The sequence below is a fragment of the Cokeromyces recurvatus genome, assembly GCF_025118155.1.
Source record: "Cokeromyces recurvatus strain NRRL 2243 chromosome Unknown BX663scaffold_28, whole genome shotgun sequence".
NCBI classification, from domain to species: Eukaryota; Fungi; Mucoromycota; class Mucoromycetes; order Mucorales; family Mucoraceae; genus Cokeromyces; species Cokeromyces recurvatus.
Genome location: NW_026251414.1, coordinates 100,820 through 113,891, shown reverse-complemented (window position 1 = coordinate 113,891; position 13,072 = coordinate 100,820). Strand labels below are relative to the sequence as shown.

Sequence of the window (13,072 nt, the reverse complement as noted above, 5' to 3'; positions counted from 1 at the left end):
AAAAAATAAATAAATATGTATTTATAACATGAATATTTATATACATATACAAATATATATATATATTCTAGTGGCAAGTTTGAAGTTACGAATCCAAGAATTGGAAAAGCAAGAAGCTATCTGGAAAGAAAAACTAAAAGAGGAACACACACAACTTATTAATTTCCAAAAGAAATTAGCACAAGCAGGCACGCATCTTAAAACACTAACCCAAGAAAATGCTAGCTTGACTAAATCAGTTACTGAACAAAAAAAACAGCAACAGGAGATGACCGAGATGATGATGAAAGAAAAGAGCCAATTAGAAATGAAATATAATGATGACCATCAAACATGGACAAAGAAAGAAGAAGAGTTGAAAGAAGAAATTAAGAAAATGAACCAAAGCCATCAAAAAGGAATTAAACAACTCGTGTCTATTCTTGAGTCAACCATTAATGAAAAAGATGATGAAGCTACAATGCCTGATGTTTCTACTCCATCTTTATTAGACAGCTATATTAAGTCTCTACAGGAGATGTTATTGAACCAATCTTCAGAAGCAAAAAAGCCCGAGAAAGGTAAAAAAAAAAAAAAAAAAAAAAAAAAAAAAAAAAAAAATACTCAAGAATTATTATTATTTTACCAATAACTTTATTTAGAAATACAACAGAATTTAGAAATGAAAATTAAAGACTTGGAAAAGGAGATTAAAGGTAAATAAGCTTACATTTATGTAAATAAGAAAAATGCGTTTATGTAATAACTTCCTCTCTCCTCCCTCCCTTTTTTTCTTTTCTTTTTTTTTTTTTTTTTTTTTTTTTTGCAAGAACTTAAATTAATAGATCATGTCACAGTTATTGAAAACAGTTTGAAAAATATATTAAAAGATCCTGAAAATGGAATTGTTGATAGCTCAGTTCCACCTACAATTTTATTGGTTTTTGAGGAAGTTAGACATCTATTACAAGAACAAGGAGAGCGTATACAAAAGTTATCCAGTATGAATAAATCGGCCACTGAAGAAGGTCAAAAAGGTTGATATTATTTTATAATCCTAAATAGACTTTGATTTTTTGACGTTTATCTTACATAGATTTAAAGCGACAGATAACTCAATTAAACATGACCATAAATGGATTAATAGAAGAAAAAGAGAAAGCGATATCGGAAAAAGAAGATTTTGAAAATCAATCTATGTTACTAGAGACCAAGGTTGCAGAATTTAAATCAAAGTTAGAATCAACTGAAAAAGAGAAAAAGGAATGTGAAGATAGGGAAAAACAACTCAGTAAAGAACATCAAAGACTCTTGGGTAAAATATCACATATCAAAGAGACGCTTTCACCTCGTCTAGAGCAAGACAAACAATTGAGACAACGTATAAATGAACTCTCACAGGAACTCGAAACGACACGATCTGAATTAGAACAGTGTAGATCTAATCTAATATTACTTGATGAAGAACATTCCAGCCAAGTACAACAATTAGAAAATACAATTAAAGAACTGTCAAGTAAACTAGAAAGTGTACATCGAGAAAGAGAAGAATATGAGATGACAGCAATGCAACTCGATGCACATTGCAACCAACTTCAGGAACAATTAAAGACAAGTACTTCGGAGATTGAACAAATGAAGACAAATATAGAAGTAGACAGCAAAAAGAGAGAGTCAGAAAGAGTCAGTCTTGCAAATTTACAAACAGTACTCGAAGAATTTCAAGCAAGTAAGTTGTTTTATTTTATTTCTGATATATTATTTAAATACTTATACTTGATTTAAATGATAAGCCAAGGATGCTGAGATACAAGCTGCTGTAGAGCATATTGAAAGACAACTAGATGTTGCAAAGAGATCCTGGGCAGAATATGAAGAAAGAACACGAATTGCAGAGGTAAAGAAGCTAACAAAAAGGAATGATCCAATTTGTAATATTACAAAATTCTAGGCATCATTAGAAAAATACCAACAAGATGCTGGCAAAACAGAAAAGTTCGAAAAAGAAATTAAAGAAAAGAATCTTTTAATTGGTAAACTAAGACATGAAGCCATCATTTTAAATGAACACCTTGTTGAAGCTATGAGAAAGTTAAAAGAAGAAACAAGCGAAAATAATGTAGACCGGTAACAAATTAGCATTTAACTATATTACTTTATTTCTTCTTCTTAAACATATAAACTCTAGTCAACTCATTACGAATTTGTTGGTTGGTTTCTTTAATGCTCCAAGAGGGGATCGTAAACGGTTTGATATTCTAACTATCATTTCCAATGTTTTACAACTAACAGAGGAACAAAAGGAGCAAATTGGCTTATTAAGGCCTAAAAATAACACTAGTTATAACGGGCAACCCACATCACCTATCGTAGAACAACCACAAAAAGAAGTATGTATTGAATTATATAAAGCAAATATGTATATATGTATACATACATACATATATATATATATTATGGTATATCTCATACGTGTATATTTATATGTATATAATAGTCTTTTACAGATGCTTGGATTTCATTTTTATTAAAGGAATCTAATCCTTTACGTCGTAACCGATCAGAAGCTTATTTACCATCTATTGATAATAGTAGTAAAACTCCTGAACTTTAATACTGCGTGTACATAATAAACTTATTGTAACATAATTTATACTTCTTTATAATGCAATAACGACAGATGCTATGATAGATAATTAGGTAACAGATCGAATTACTTCTGATCTATGGGTATCTGGTTCTTTAACATGACTTGAATGATTCGTTTCATCCTCTTTAATGACTGTTGTTTTCATTAAATGAATGCTATCAGTTGAATTTGAAGGATAACAAGAAGGTCTCCTTTTCTTTTCCTTTTCAGATAAACTGCAATCATGATGATTTATCGTATTGTTACTCTTATTCGTTATGGTATGATCGTTATTCTTCTTTGATATAGTATTCGAAGAAGAAGAATCTAAAGTATCTACGACTATTCATATAGAATGATTTGTTATTAACGTACAAGTATATTCTACATTATAAAAGTATACCATTTCCATTTGCATCTGGTGGTTCAATCCATTCTGTTGGTATAACACAGGGGAACATTGTACCTAACTTGGCTGCACGATTAATCCATCCTGGTGCTGTTTTCCCTGTTAGTCGTTTACAAAGATCTTCTGAAAAATGGTTACAATTTCTGTACTTATTATGTTAAAAAAAAAAAGAAAAAAGCATGATTGTTAAACATGTCTTGTACCTTGTTAATAATTTATAAGATGTCCCACTATATTCTTTGGAAATATCTTTTAGAATTTTATCAACTTGTTGTCGTGTCAAGTTAGTATAGCCCATGTTAATTGATTGTCTAATGATATCCTTTTTTTTTTAATGATTCTACTACTTTTTTATACTTTTATATACCATATTTTACTTGAATAAAAGTCCCTGAAGCCCAGATTTCGGTCGAACTATAAATACACCTGTAACTTTTTCATAATCATGACCTCCAAAACAGTATTCATGTTCTCCTATTTCGATGCCTGAATGATATATGCCTACACATGTATTAACACACATATGTCCATATTATTGGATTTTTTTTTTTTTTTTTTACCAATTCCTAAAACATGACCTAATTTTGTAATGAAACTTGGTTGTAGCTAATTTATCCAATATATATTTTTGTTAAATGTATATTGCATTTTATAACATATTTTTTATTCATATTGCTATCTTTTATACCATATCATAAACATTTAAAAAAACTGTCATTTGTAGACAGTTTGTTTTGAAAGATGAAGTTAATTAATGTCATTGATTTAATGTAGTGTATGTTACCTTTGAGTTTATCTTCATTAGTATTCGTTTCTGTTTTATGTAAAGTATTCCGAACCAAATCGAACATTATAATGACATGTGTAAAGTACCAAAAAAAAAAAAAAAAAAATGTATATGTATGTGTGTATACTTCTTTTTATTATTAATTTATTATGTATTTAAAAATCCAATCACTATTATGTACATGTGTACAATATTTATTTATATTCATGTGCAACAATTTTTTTTTTTTTTTTTTTTTTTTTTTTTTTTTTTTTTTTTTGGTTACATGTCGTCAACAAAACATTTATCGATTTTATTGCCTGCATGGTATCATCAAGAAGAGGAATCTAAAAAGAAGAGTAAACGACCTGCTTCTGTTTATTCTAGTACTTCTTCAACTTCATCTTTTAATCAATCATTTCAAAATGCTAAAAAGAATTTATACCACATGTTAACTCAACAAGAAGATAAAAAAGAACAAAGAATAGAACAAAGTACATGTATACAACACACTTTAGATATATAACTTGACATACATTTTTGGCTTACATTACATTACAATTTATGTAGACATTACTGAATTTAAACATATTTTATTATTATGCTTAAATGATTGTTCAATTGGTTACTACAGAATAACGGAGCATATTCATCGTAGAGTACCAAAAATAGTTGAAACTAAAAAGAAGATAAAAGAGACAAGTGAGAAAGTGAATATTGCAGTATCTAACATTATTGATGTTAAAAAAAGTTTAAATGATATTGAGCATATCGAGTCCTTTTACAATATAAACAAAATGATTCAAAAATCAATGAAACTAATAGATAAATAAGCAATAAAAAGTAGATGTGTGTATATATTTATATGTATTTTCTATCATATGCATTTGTGTGTATATATAAGATATTATTATAATTTCATTTTTTTAGTCTTGTTTTTGGTTGAACACGTCTTTTTGCTTTTTGTAGAAGAGTGTTCTTTGATTAATTTGCTATAATAGTCAATAGCCTTTTCAATGATCTTCTTTTCACTAATACGACAAGTTAAAGCATAATATTTTCTCATATTTTCACCAGCAGCCTAAAATAGAATAATTAAGTTCATTCTATATTTATTCGTACAATTAGTTCATTACCTTATCACGTTCTTTAATATCTTCAGCAATTGGTTTCCATTCATTCTCTTCAAGGTATTCTAAGCGTCTGTATTCAACGAGAGCAAGGCATACTTGGTATACATTATGTCTAACATCACTAGGTACTTTGCTCTTATTCTTTGCAAGGTTTTCAAAATAAGTCAAAGCATTATTGACGTCTTCAACAAAAGTAGCAAATGTAGTTTCTGGTACAAACATCACATAAAGTAGACACATTACTTTGTCCTCAAATAATCCTTCATAATTAATAAAATAGGGACGAGAACGACCTTGCATACCATGTTCATCATAATCGCTGCCACCACCACAGCATTCATCATTTTCATCATGTTCGTGTTCGTGTTCGTGTTCGTGTTCATGTCCATGCTCATGTTCATGTCCATCATCACTACAACAACCATCTTGATCATCTTCATAATCATCTATTTGCTCTTCTTCTTCATCACCTTCAGAAGGACATAATACATGTTCGTTCTGTAAAAAGAATTCCCAACGAGGTCGTGTACGTTCTAATGCTAATTTCTCGATTTCTTTTTCATCATTCCCATTTTCTTGTCTTAAAATCTCTGCAGAAATAGCAAGACAGCATTCAACAATCGAATCTTCACTGATAGAAATATAATCATTCTTATTATCATCATAACAGAAACCGTATTTGCTCAACAAAGCAATATTAGGATGATCGCCATAAGTATTAAACACTTCCTCACCCTTTTTAATATTATGATCAACTACCATATCACAAGTATCCTTTTTCTCATCATCGTCATTGTCTACATCATAAAAGTCAATCCCTGCTTTTTCTAATTCTTCTAAATCAGGTAATTCAGTATCCATTGGCATTTCTTCTTCTTCATCCTCCCAATCTTCTTCATCCTCTTCTATTTCTTCATCATCACCATCATCTTCTCCTTTCTCCTCCTTATCGTTTTCTTTTTCTTCTTCCTCTTGTTCGAGATATGTAAGATATTCATGTTCACAATATTCTGGAGCACCACAAGCATCACACACTTCAAACTCAGTTTCGAAGTGAACATGTTCATTTTCGCCACGATGATTAAATAAATCCGCAAAAGGTACGAGAGCGTTTTCATGATAAGCATCTACTTCAAAAGCACGTGATGAGATCAAGGTAGATACTTTGATGAATCTATCAAATGAATAAGGATCGTCATCTAAATTAGTACCACGATCAAAAATATAAGGATGCTCTTCTAAAATAGGTTCAATCAATTCTCCATAATCATCTTCTAAATCATCCTTTTTTTTAAAAAAAAAAAAAGAAAAAAAAAGCAAAACTTTAGTAAAAATATAATAAAAAGTATCATTCATATTATCCAAATTTACCAAGTCATTTTGTACTGCTGATTCCATCTCAGTACCTCTAAATATTGCTTGTTCTTCTTCATCCCAAAAAATAGGAAGATCTGCACCTTGATCTGGAAGAGCTTGAAGATAACCATACCAAGGTGAAGCCTCTTTTTGTGCCATTTCGTATAATACGGCTAAAGCAAGAGGACAACCCCCTTCAAGGTTAGCCTCATCCAAAATATTAGCAATGCCCGTTGTTTTGATAGATAGAATGCATTCTTTAGGGATCTTGACAACTAGTCGTAAAACAGCATCATGTTAATGATTAAGAAGAACAAAAAAAAAAAGATTAAAATCTAGCTACCTGTTTTGCCCTTTTTTACATTTTTTTTAGCATAAACACCAAAAGAACCATTGACTTCTCGAATTTCTAAAGCTTCTTTATTCCATTTAATCTTGTGATCATCAAACCATTTTACTAAAAGGTCTAATCTCTTTTGATTTGAAGACGATGACATGATCACTATTGTGTGGTATAAAAAGTATGGATGTTATGTGTGAATTATACCAAATATTTTTTAAGAAAAAAAAAATTAATTGTGATAGTGACTATTTCTTTTATTATTTTTTTGTAGTACACATTATAGCTCAGAAGAGAGCAGTTGATTTGACTATGCAAAAAAAAAAAAATATTATTGTTAATATGTATAACGCTAGAAATATATAGTGAATATCTTTAATGATGTTTTATGAGTATTTGAATGTAACGGATTTTCTGTTATTGAGGATATAGAATAAGCATGTGTGATATTATTGTACTTTTTTTGAGTTGAATTTCACGTTATTCATGTGCTTATGTAATATAATTCTAATGTTGTTTGGCCACTTTAATTAACTAGCTTTTATTCTCGATTTTACTAGTTTAGACTTGTATGTGTGTGTGATCATGTAGGCTTTCTCTAGTGTTATAAAGCATGGATTTATGGTTTCAGTAAAAGCATATTTTTAGATTGATTTCTTTTTCTTTTTTTTTTTTTTTTTTTTTTTTTTTTTTTTTTTTTTTTTTTGCAATCATATCCGGTACTAGTAGTAACTTTAGTATATTTTAAATAATACGCTGTGTTCAACAATAAGGATATGATGTTAGTTATTATTAAATCTCTGTCGTCAAACTTTAAAATTACGTCAATTTTAAAGTATTATTTAAAATAAGGTTTATTGACACATGGAAGAAAAGCATGCATTGCATAAAATTAAACTAGGTAAACTATTTCATGTAGATCAATGTATATATTCATATATGTGTATACATAACACGTGATTTTAATCATTCATGCTTATTTCTATGGAAACAAATAAACAAAGAAAAACATAGCTATTATGTATACCTGGTGAATTTATTGTTGTTGTTATTACTTCTTCTTATTGATGATATGAAACTAATTGGCTATTCTCTTTCTTTTTATTTTTCATAATGACATAGACAATACACAAGAATAAATTTCCATCAAGGGTTTCTTGATCCCAAATAGTCATGATTGGATTAGGAAAACATAGTTTCTTAATAGCCTGGGACGTTTTATATATTACGTAACAACACGACTATTATTCCTTTTAACATGTTTTAATCATCTTTTTTTCTCTCTCATTTTCTTTTCTTTTCTTTTTTTTGTTTTTTGTTTTTTTTACTTTATTGCTTATTACAACTGAACAAGTATGTGGCTCTTTCCTGCATTTACTACATTAGGCTCCTTTTTTCTTCTTTTTAGTTTTCTATTGGAGCTTTTTATAATTATTGGTCAGATATCAAATCGACATTTCCTAAGAAAAATTTTTTATGCACGAGCATGGAATAATCAAGGTCAATCTTATAATCTGGGCTTATGGTAAGTTTGAAAAGAAGAACATGAAATTAAACAGAATTAAATTCAGATATGTATATATATACTATTATTTATTAGGAATTATTGTACTGTAGATGGTAATGGGGATGCTACAAGCTGTGCACATCCTTATGCAGCTTACAATTGGGCACAAACACCCAATATTGTGGACACTGTCCCTAATTTAGCTAATAGTGGATATATCAAGAGTCTCTTCTTGGGTCTCTTTATCTTACTTTTCATTGGTCTAGGTTTCAGCTTTATCCTTTGGCTCATGAGTTTACCCATTTGTTGCTTGAAACGTCGTGGTTGGGGATACTCAATGTCCACTCTTACCTTTATTAATTTCTTGGTTACCTTGGTCGCTCTCATCTTGGCTCTCATTTTAGTTTTAGCAGGCATAAAGAATTTAACAAGTGGTGCAAGTCCATGGCAAGCACATGCCGGGAATGCTCTTTGGCTTCATATTGGTGCTGTTGTTTCTCTTTTATTAGCCTTTTTCTTTTATTCGGGTGGTTCTTGCTTTGGACGCAAAGGCTCTGACAATAGACATTATGATGTTGAAGATAACAGAGGATGGTTTTCTAGAAGAAGAAGAAAGAATAGATCACAGGTTAGTCCAGTCTATAGCAACGACAAGGATAATCAATACAAGTATGAAAATTATCATTCCAACTATAATAATACGCATGTCCCCTTGGATACAGATAGGGGAAATCAATCTACTTATATGACTACATCTGGTGTTCAACCCATAACAACTACTGCCACTACTACTTCCCCTTCTTCTTATGGTCAAAATGCGAATACCAGTAATAATATAACTGGCCAAAGGAATACAGATGTATTGCAACAACCTTATATGATGTCTCCTAATTTAGAACGTCAACGAACACCTACTGGTGGTATTTCGAACACGCTCGACAACAATCATGTTCAGTCTCACTATACTAACTATAACCAGCAGCCTACCCATTTAACTACTGGTGATAGCAGTGTACCTCATGATCAAAACGATAGCTCTATACGACCTGGTTATCAAACACCGGTTCTTCAATCTGCAAATATAATTCAGTAAAGCAATATGCTTATTTATTATATTATACGAGGAAGGACTTTTATATATATATATATATAAATATTAGTATTATTTTTTATTACTACAATTTTACATACTATTAAACACGCTCGCTCATTCATACATATAAATACATATAATTTATTAAAGGCTAAGCTATTTTGCATAGTTACATTTAAATAAAGCATAATAAGGAATACAGACAATTGTATTAATACTATTGGAACATGTATCTAATAAATCAATATAACATTGTGTGTGTGTATGTGTGTGTTATCTTATTCTATTCTTCAACTCTATTTATTTATTTTACTTTTAACATAAAGAATGAATCAGTATTATCCATTTGAAGATTTTATATAAAGTTAATTTCTCCATTTCTTGTATATATATATACACATATACATTATATATTTACAGCTTCTTTGCCACAACAAATTCTTTCCATATATGCAAAACTTGTTTGATTTCTAAACATGTCATATCTGCTTATATATAAATATATATATATGTATATATTTGTAATAAATGTGTATTAGATAAAGCACAAAAAAAAAAAAATTAATAACGCCCTTTGTTGGAAATAGGATGATATTCTTCTCATTCGTGTTAAAGTGGAGATTTGGGTCTGAAATCGGCCCTTTAAACATTAGACAAATGCTTATAAATTAAAATTTCTTCTTTATGAAAGTCATGAAGAACAGCCTTAATCATCCTATTCCTTTGATTATTATTGACCCCTTGACTTATATCCTGTATATATTATACACATGTATTTTATATACATATATTTATATATCTATCTATTCGCTAAATAATTTGATAAATCTGTACAATTATCCGATGATGTCAATCTCTCTGCTTCTGTAATCGACTCACTTTTTTGGAACAAACTCAGAAATTACAGAAAGTTCGCGTTTTATTAAAAAAAAAAATCGCGTTCTTCTATATACATGTATTTATATAATAAAATAAGACGTGTTTTTAAGACGCGAATTTTTTATCAGCATTTATAAAGTTATTTTTATTTTTGTTTTTTCCCTTTTTTTTTTTGTTTGTTTGTTTGTTTGTAATATTCATAAACAAGGAGAGATTTGTATAAAAATAATAGAAGATGTATGTTATAAAGAGAGGTAAGCAATATTCTGATAAGCATTTTGGTATTATATCTAAAAAAAAAACTCCTTTTTTTTTCTAGACGGTACTCAAGAAAAAGTCTTTTTCGATAAAATTAGTTCTCGTATAAATATCTTATGTGAAGGTCTCGATGAAAACTTTGTTGACCCACCAAAGATCTCTCAAAAGGTTTGCTTTTAAATAAATAAATAAATAAATATACATAAATGTATATATATTAATGTCAATTGACTAAAGAATATAACGCTCTGTAGGTCGTTTCAAGCATGTATCCTGGTATTACAACAGTTCAATTAGATAACTTGGCTGCAGAAATCGCCGCTGATATGACAGGCATTCATCCTGATTATGCTATCTTAGCTGCTCGTCTCTCAGTATCTAATCTTCAAAAGGAAACTCATGATAAATTTTCCAGAGTTATGCAAGATTTATATAATAATGTTCATCCCATCACAAAGGCTCATAATCCCTTAATCTCCAAAGAATTTTTGGATTTGGTTTTGAAACATGCCGATAAAATTGATGCCACCATCGATTACCAACGTGATTTCGATTTCAACTATTTTGGTTTCAAGACACTTGAACAAAATTTCCTCATGAAGATTGGTGAGAAGGTTGTAGAACGTCCTCAGCATATGATGATGCGTGTTGCTCTTGCCATTCATGGTGAAGATTTAGAAGCTGCTTTCAAGACTTATGATCTTACCTCACGTAAATTCTTTACTTTTGCTGCTACTACTCTTATGAATGCTGGTACTCCTAATAATCAACTTTCAAGCTTCTTTGATGTCCAAATGAAAGAAGACAGGTACGCTTAAAAAATAAAGAAAGAGAGAAAGAGAGAGAAAAAAAATATCTAAATTAATATTTCATATTTAGTATTGAGGGTATTTACGATACTGTTGCTACCTGTGCTCGTATCTCCAAAGCATCTGGTTATGTCGGTATGAGTTTCCAAAAGATTCGTGCTTCTGGTTCCTATATTGCTGGTACCAACGGTACCTCTAATGGTATTATTCCCATGTTACGTGTCTTTAATGATGCCGCTCGTTATATTACCCCTGGTGCCAAAAAGGTAAAGGGTACTTTTACGGTTTATGTTGAACCCTGGCATTATGATATCTTTGAATACATTGATCTTTCCAAGAATAGTGGTGAAGAAAACCTTCGTGCCCGTCACCTTCTTCTTGGTCTTTGGATCCCTGATCTCTTTATGAAACGTAAGTTATTATCTATTTTATACATGTGTGTGTATGGAGGGGGGTTTCTATGCCTTACTTACCTTTTAATAAACTATTATAGGTGTTGAAGAGAATGGTGAATGGTCTTTAATGTGTCCTAACGAATGCCCTGGTCTTGATACCACTTATGGTAAAGAATTTGAAGAACTTTATATTAAATATGAAAAAATGGGTAAGGCAAGAAAGACGGTTTCTGCTCAAAAGTTATGGTTTTCCATTTTGGATGCTCAAATTGAGAGTGGTATGCCATTCATGTGTTATAAGGGTAAGTTATATATATATATATATATATGAAAAATACACGTATAAAATGTTAACATTTATTTAATTATAGATGCTATTAATGAAAAGAGTAACCAAAAACATAATGGCGTTATTTCTGGTTCTAGCCATAATACGAACATTGTTCAATACGCTAATGGTAACGAAATTGCTTCTACCAACATTGCCTCTATCGCACTTACCAAATGTGTTGATGCTCATACACGTACCTTTAATTTTGATGTCCTTCATGACTTGGTCAATGCTGTTGTTAAAGATTTGGACAAGATGATTGATGTCAACCATTATATCATGGATGAAGTAAAGGAAAGTGCCCTTAAGCATCGTGCACTTGGTGTTGGTATTCAAGGTTTAGCCGATGTCTTCTTAATGATGCACTATCCTTTTGACTCTCCTGAAGCACGTCAATTAAACAAGGATATCTTTGAATCCATTTATTTTGCTGCTCTTAAGGCATCTAATGAATTAGCTCAAAAGTATGGTCCCTATTCTGCTTATGAAGGTTCCCCTATGAGTCAAGGCATTTTACAACACGACATGTGGGGGGTCAAGGGTTCTGATCGTCTCGAATGGGATCAGCTTCGTGCTGATATTAAGACGCATGGTGTTCGTAATGCTCTTTTAGTCGCACCTATGCCTACGACGATGACAAGTCAATTCTTTGGTAATAATGATAGTTTTGAACCTTATCAATCCATGATCTTCACCCATCGTTCAGTGACAGGTGAATGCCAAGCTGTCAATCCCCATCTCCTCAAAGACCTTATTGAGCGTGGTATGTGGAGTACTCAAGTAAAGGATATGTTAGCTAAGGCCAATGGTAGTGTTCAAAAGCTTCCTCTTATTTCTGATGACCTTAAGAAGCTCTACAAGACAGTTTGGGAAATTTCTCAACGTGTGATTATCGATATGGCCGCTGATCGTGCTGCCTTTATCGATCAATCCCAATCCATGAATTTGTTCTCTGCTGATCCTAATTATAGTCGTCTTTCTTCTATGCATTTCTATGCTTGGAAGAAGGGGTTAAAGACTGGTATGCAATTCCTTAAGACAAGTCCCCTTGATGCTATGAGAATGAATATGGGTGATGAATCAAAGGATGATCTTGAGGAAGAAGTTGAAAAGACTGCTGACCAATTAGCTGCTATTGCTTGTTCTCTTGAAAATCCTGAAGCTTGTGTTAGCTGTAGTGGATAAATA

General features: G+C 30.8%; 6 protein-coding genes across 6 annotated transcripts; 4 read left to right on the top strand and 2 right to left on the bottom strand.

Moving 5' to 3' along the window:
- Positions 1-28: 28 nt before the first annotated feature.
- BX663DRAFT_440588 (uncharacterized protein) lies at positions 29-2,593 on the top strand (the record flags this gene model as incomplete). The annotated part of the gene is made up of 7 exons (XM_051523402.1): positions 29-560; positions 933-1,016; positions 1,076-1,708; positions 1,773-1,876; positions 1,931-2,106; positions 2,213-2,369; positions 2,477-2,593. 7 exons carry the CDS (start codon positions 29-31, stop codon positions 2,591-2,593), a joined length of 1,803 nt encoding a protein of 600 aa, XP_051379695.1.
- BX663DRAFT_180228 (PPPDE putative peptidase domain-containing protein) lies at positions 2,560-3,933 on the bottom strand. Its single transcript, XM_051521685.1, has 6 exons — positions 3,802-3,933; positions 3,706-3,728; positions 3,578-3,623; positions 3,395-3,518; positions 3,221-3,328; positions 2,560-3,160 (listed from the first exon to the last, which is right to left on the bottom strand). The coding sequence occupies exons 1-6, from the start codon at positions 3,866-3,868 to the stop codon at positions 2,998-3,000; spliced, it is 531 nt and encodes a 176-aa protein (XP_051379694.1). The 5' UTR covers positions 3,869-3,933; the 3' UTR covers positions 2,560-2,997.
- Positions 3,934-4,073: 140 nt separating this feature from the next.
- Positions 4,074-4,638, top strand: BX663DRAFT_520104 (uncharacterized protein; the record flags this gene model as incomplete). The annotated part of the gene is made up of 2 exons (XM_051529078.1): positions 4,074-4,277; positions 4,354-4,638. Coding segments are annotated over exons 1-2 (305 nt in total), but the record flags the coding sequence as incomplete, so codon positions are not given.
- Positions 4,639-6,850, bottom strand: BX663DRAFT_520102 (uncharacterized protein). Its single transcript, XM_051529077.1, has 4 exons — positions 6,616-6,850; positions 6,288-6,547; positions 4,920-6,200; positions 4,639-4,864 (listed from the first exon to the last, which is right to left on the bottom strand). Exons 1-4 carry the CDS (start codon positions 6,767-6,769, stop codon positions 4,694-4,696), a joined length of 1,866 nt encoding a protein of 621 aa, XP_051379692.1. The 5' UTR covers positions 6,770-6,850; the 3' UTR covers positions 4,639-4,693.
- Positions 6,851-7,967: 1,117 nt separating this feature from the next.
- Positions 7,968-9,212, top strand: BX663DRAFT_488942 (SUR7/PalI family-domain-containing protein; the record flags this gene model as incomplete). Its single annotated transcript, XM_051524850.1, has 2 exons — positions 7,968-8,137; positions 8,213-9,212. 2 exons carry the CDS (start codon positions 7,968-7,970, stop codon positions 9,210-9,212), a joined length of 1,170 nt encoding a protein of 389 aa, XP_051379691.1.
- A 1,403-nt stretch (positions 9,213-10,615) lies between these two features.
- Positions 10,616-13,069, top strand: BX663DRAFT_488941 (alpha subunit of ribonucleoside-diphosphate reductase; the record flags this gene model as incomplete). The annotated part of the gene is made up of 4 exons (XM_051524849.1): positions 10,616-11,157; positions 11,229-11,569; positions 11,652-11,855; positions 11,925-13,069. 4 exons carry the CDS (start codon positions 10,616-10,618, stop codon positions 13,067-13,069), a joined length of 2,232 nt encoding a protein of 743 aa, XP_051379690.1.
- Positions 13,070-13,072: the final 3 nt, after the last annotated feature.

What these genes read in the sequence shown, in the direction of transcription:
- BX663DRAFT_180228 (XM_051521685.1), bottom strand. Translation starts at nt 3,868, where the DNA reads ATGTTCGATTTGGTTCGGAATACTTTACATAAAACAGAAACGAATACT. An exon ending in TAATGAAGATAAACTCAAAG is followed by an intron (nt 3,729 to 3,801) that starts GTAACATACACT and finishes TACAAATGACAG; the next exon opens with TTTTTTTAAATGTTTATGAT. An exon ending in TCTTATAAATTATTAACAAG is followed by an intron (nt 3,161 to 3,220) that starts GTACAAGACATG and finishes TAATAAGTACAG; the next exon opens with AAATTGTAACCATTTTTCAG.
- BX663DRAFT_520102 (XM_051529077.1), bottom strand. Translation starts at nt 6,769, where the DNA reads ATGTCATCGTCTTCAAATCAAAAGAGATTAGACCTTTTAGTAAAATGG. An exon ending in TGTAAAAAAGGGCAAAACAG is followed by an intron (nt 6,548 to 6,615) that starts GTAGCTAGATTT and finishes TTTTACGACTAG; the next exon opens with TTGTCAAGATCCCTAAAGAA. An exon ending in ATATTAAAGAACGTGATAAG is followed by an intron (nt 4,865 to 4,919) that starts GTAATGAACTAA and finishes ATTCTATTTTAG; the next exon opens with GCTGCTGGTGAAAATATGAG.